Source organism: Arachis ipaensis, chromosome B08 (assembly GCF_000816755.2).
Source record: "Arachis ipaensis cultivar K30076 chromosome B08, Araip1.1, whole genome shotgun sequence".
Taxonomy (NCBI): domain Eukaryota; kingdom Viridiplantae; phylum Streptophyta; class Magnoliopsida; order Fabales; family Fabaceae; genus Arachis; species Arachis ipaensis.
Window position 1 is genome coordinate 9,111,667 of NC_029792.2, and position 2,983 is coordinate 9,114,649.

At 35.4% G+C, this 2,983-nt stretch overlaps 1 protein-coding gene across 1 annotated transcript in view; it reads right to left on the minus strand.

Annotated features, from left to right (window-relative positions):
- LOC107613243 (protein STRUBBELIG-RECEPTOR FAMILY 3) overlaps positions 1-2,553 on the minus strand; it is a 5,616-nt gene extending 3,063 nt beyond the window's left edge. Inside the window, exons 1-10 of the mRNA XM_016315143.2 lie at positions 2,304-2,553; positions 2,051-2,152; positions 1,685-1,934; positions 1,151-1,280; positions 982-1,053; positions 779-844; positions 635-706; positions 455-526; positions 277-348; positions 119-191 (exon numbers count right to left, since the gene is read on the minus strand). Of these exons, the coding sequence (XP_016170629.1) occupies positions 119-191; positions 277-348; positions 455-526; positions 635-706; positions 779-844; positions 982-1,053; positions 1,151-1,280; positions 1,685-1,805 (678 nt within the window). The 5' untranslated portion in view covers positions 1,806-1,934; positions 2,051-2,152; positions 2,304-2,553. The remainder of the gene's footprint in view (positions 1-118; positions 192-276; positions 349-454; positions 527-634; positions 707-778; positions 845-981; positions 1,054-1,150; positions 1,281-1,684; positions 1,935-2,050; positions 2,153-2,303) is intronic.

Genomic DNA, 2,983 nt, shown 5'->3' on the forward strand with positions numbered 1-2,983 from the left:
GAAGAATAAGCATGATTTAGAGAGAGAAAGAAGGAAGCTGAGAAAGCTCCATGGCTTTTATCGAAAGCAATATCCGAACTACTATGTCATGCCAAATTCATTTGAAATATGGTTAAGGGATATACAAATCTTTCAGTGGAAGGTCTTGTAAAACGTCCAGGGTCCCGGACAGTTTGTTGTTCTGTAAATGTCTGCAACAAGGGAAGTGTCAGATCAATGGATAGGGAATAAAAACATAAGTTCATAAATAGTACCTTGCTAATGCAAAATACTCACACAGAGGTCAGAGCTGATAAATTCTCCATAGTTGGGGGCAACTCCCCACTCAGATTATTATTGGATAAATCTCTGCACAGCAGTTTGAGAAGGCACATCAAATATGTTTCATGTACAATGAAGGTAAAAGAATCTCCATTCTAATTGTCTAAATATATACATAAAATTTAGGCCCTACAGATTGATCAATTTCTGAAGTGACTGAAAAGAATCTGGTATTTCTCCTGTTAAAAGATTGTCATTGAGAGACCTGCAGGGTAAAGGGAGATAATTCAATCTCATTTAGATAAACTTGCATAACAACAGTTAACAATAACATTAGAATTTTACATAGAAATAGAAGAAGCTGCAATCTCACATGTCAGTCAGTTCAGGCAATGAGGATAACGAGGGAGGAATACTTCCGGTGAGCTGGTTGTCTGAAAGAAAACTGCAAAAACAGCCATCATGTCATTTTGACGGTTCGTCAGCAGATAGGATGACACAGGTAGGTAACACATACAGGTTTTGCAAGGTGACTGGCAAACTGGACGGAATACTTCCCCCAATCTGGTTGTTATTTAGAACTCTGCCGAAAAGATATGTAGCAAACTGTAAATTAAGCTGCTGCATAAGAACCTTAAAGGAAGGATAACTCCTGAAATTATAGAACTAAAGAAACGCAACACATCAATGCATGCACATTAAACAGGGATTGATATTTACATTGCTCTGATAGAAACAAAGGATCCCAAGCTTTCACCCAGTTCTCCTCCCAAATTTGCACCATTCAAAATTCTGTCATAATTCAAATGATTAGAAAACTTATGGTTATAATATTTTGCTAGAAATCAATGAACATGAAGATCGAGAAAAAAGGGATAGCATATCATACATTTCTTGTATGACTGAGCCATTACATTGAACACCCTGCCACCCTTGTGCACAAGGGTCTCCGCCACTCGAAACCCACCCAGGAAGAGGAGGGCTTCCCAATGCAGTATATAGGCCATTGATTGCAGCAACTGATATGCAAAATAGACAATGGTGGAGCTCAGATATAATAGAGCATAGACACATCAAACCAAACACAAACATATTGAATGCAATTCCTAAATATCAATCTTTGAGCACATTCTAGAAGAAAGGATACTTCAACAAAGTAACTACTAGCTGTGACAGGTAATGCAGAATTCCAAGCTTACAAATTCTGAATCAGAAGTGTTTGATCATATTAGTTAACAGAAGAGGCACAGGAGCACAAATTCAATACTTGAGTTTTGAAGTTTTGAGGAGCATCGTTTAGAAAGCACCACTAACTAAGAAATAATTCTCTCACACCTTTCTTGGTGGACTCTGAGAAAGAAAATGGGAAAGGAACAGAAAAAGTAAAAAGAAAAGAACATAAAAAAGGTGAGCGAATCATTACCATCACTAGGATTAGTGTCAGCAAATGAAAATTGAACAGTGCAGATCAAAACAAATCCCAAAAGAACTAGTTCATGGATCTTCACTCTCTTGTACTTTGAAGCAGATCTCTTCTCACCCATTGTTTCCCACCTTAACCTTAAACTACACCTCGCTCCTAAACCTTGAACCTAGCTATCAAACCATGCTGTCACAGCTGAAAATCCCACCAACAAAGATCCTCAAAACAGAGGAAGTAGAAGACAATCAAGCTGAAACAAAAACAAACCTATTATTCCACAAGCACCAAAATGCATAAAGGAGTTACATTTAAAGAGTATTATACATATCATAAGCAAGGGGATGAAATCTAAGTGGATGAAATTACCTGAAAGAGAAAGTGAAATTGTTCTGAACTCAATGCTTAAAATCTGGAGAAGAAAACTGAAAAAGCTTTGATGGAAGGAGAGTGTGTAGATAATAAACTTAACTGCTAAGATTCAGAGGAAGAGAAATTAGTGGACACGGTAAGCAAAGCACACACAGAGACGCACACTGCATTGCTGAAAGCTTTTAGCATTAAGCATTATAATAATAATAATAATAAGTGATTAAATATTTTATTTGTAGTAAAAACATACCCTTTTAAATGGAAGAAAAAGCTGAAAACAACGGGAAAGAAAAGGCAAAGGAATGTGAAAAGCTGAAAACTGAAGAGGTTCTCTCACTGAAACACAAAATCAAACACATACTGGGCACTCTCTTGAGATGAGTGTGTACATGAGTGTGTTCAATGTCATACATATCTTCTTTCTTAACAACAGTTACCGTTGCCACGCTCCTTCTTTGACGCGTACAGTTTCCCATGTTTTTATGTTTCCACCATTTTTTTTATTCTTCTTATCTTATAGTAATGTAATATTATAACACATACACTATGATATTGATATTAATAATAATGAGGCTGCACATGATGCTGTGGCCTGTCGTCAATTATTTGTCAAACTAGAATATATTCTTGCATCGACATTGATCAACCATCAATTCCATTATGACAATGACCCCATATCGGATTTAGCTTCTTGTTACTTTGCATCATTGCATTCATTATTTTCATGTTATTATTGCTGTATTAATATTAGTTAATTAAATAATGGAGGAAGCTATTTTTTAAAAAATAAATATTATGGTCTTTTCCATTTGGACCAACATTGTGGAACAATATCAAAATTTAATATTTACATAAAAATCCTAGGTCAAAATTAAAATGTATTATCTTGTTTTGTTTTTAAGTAATCCGTGAAAAAAAAAAAACTAGAAC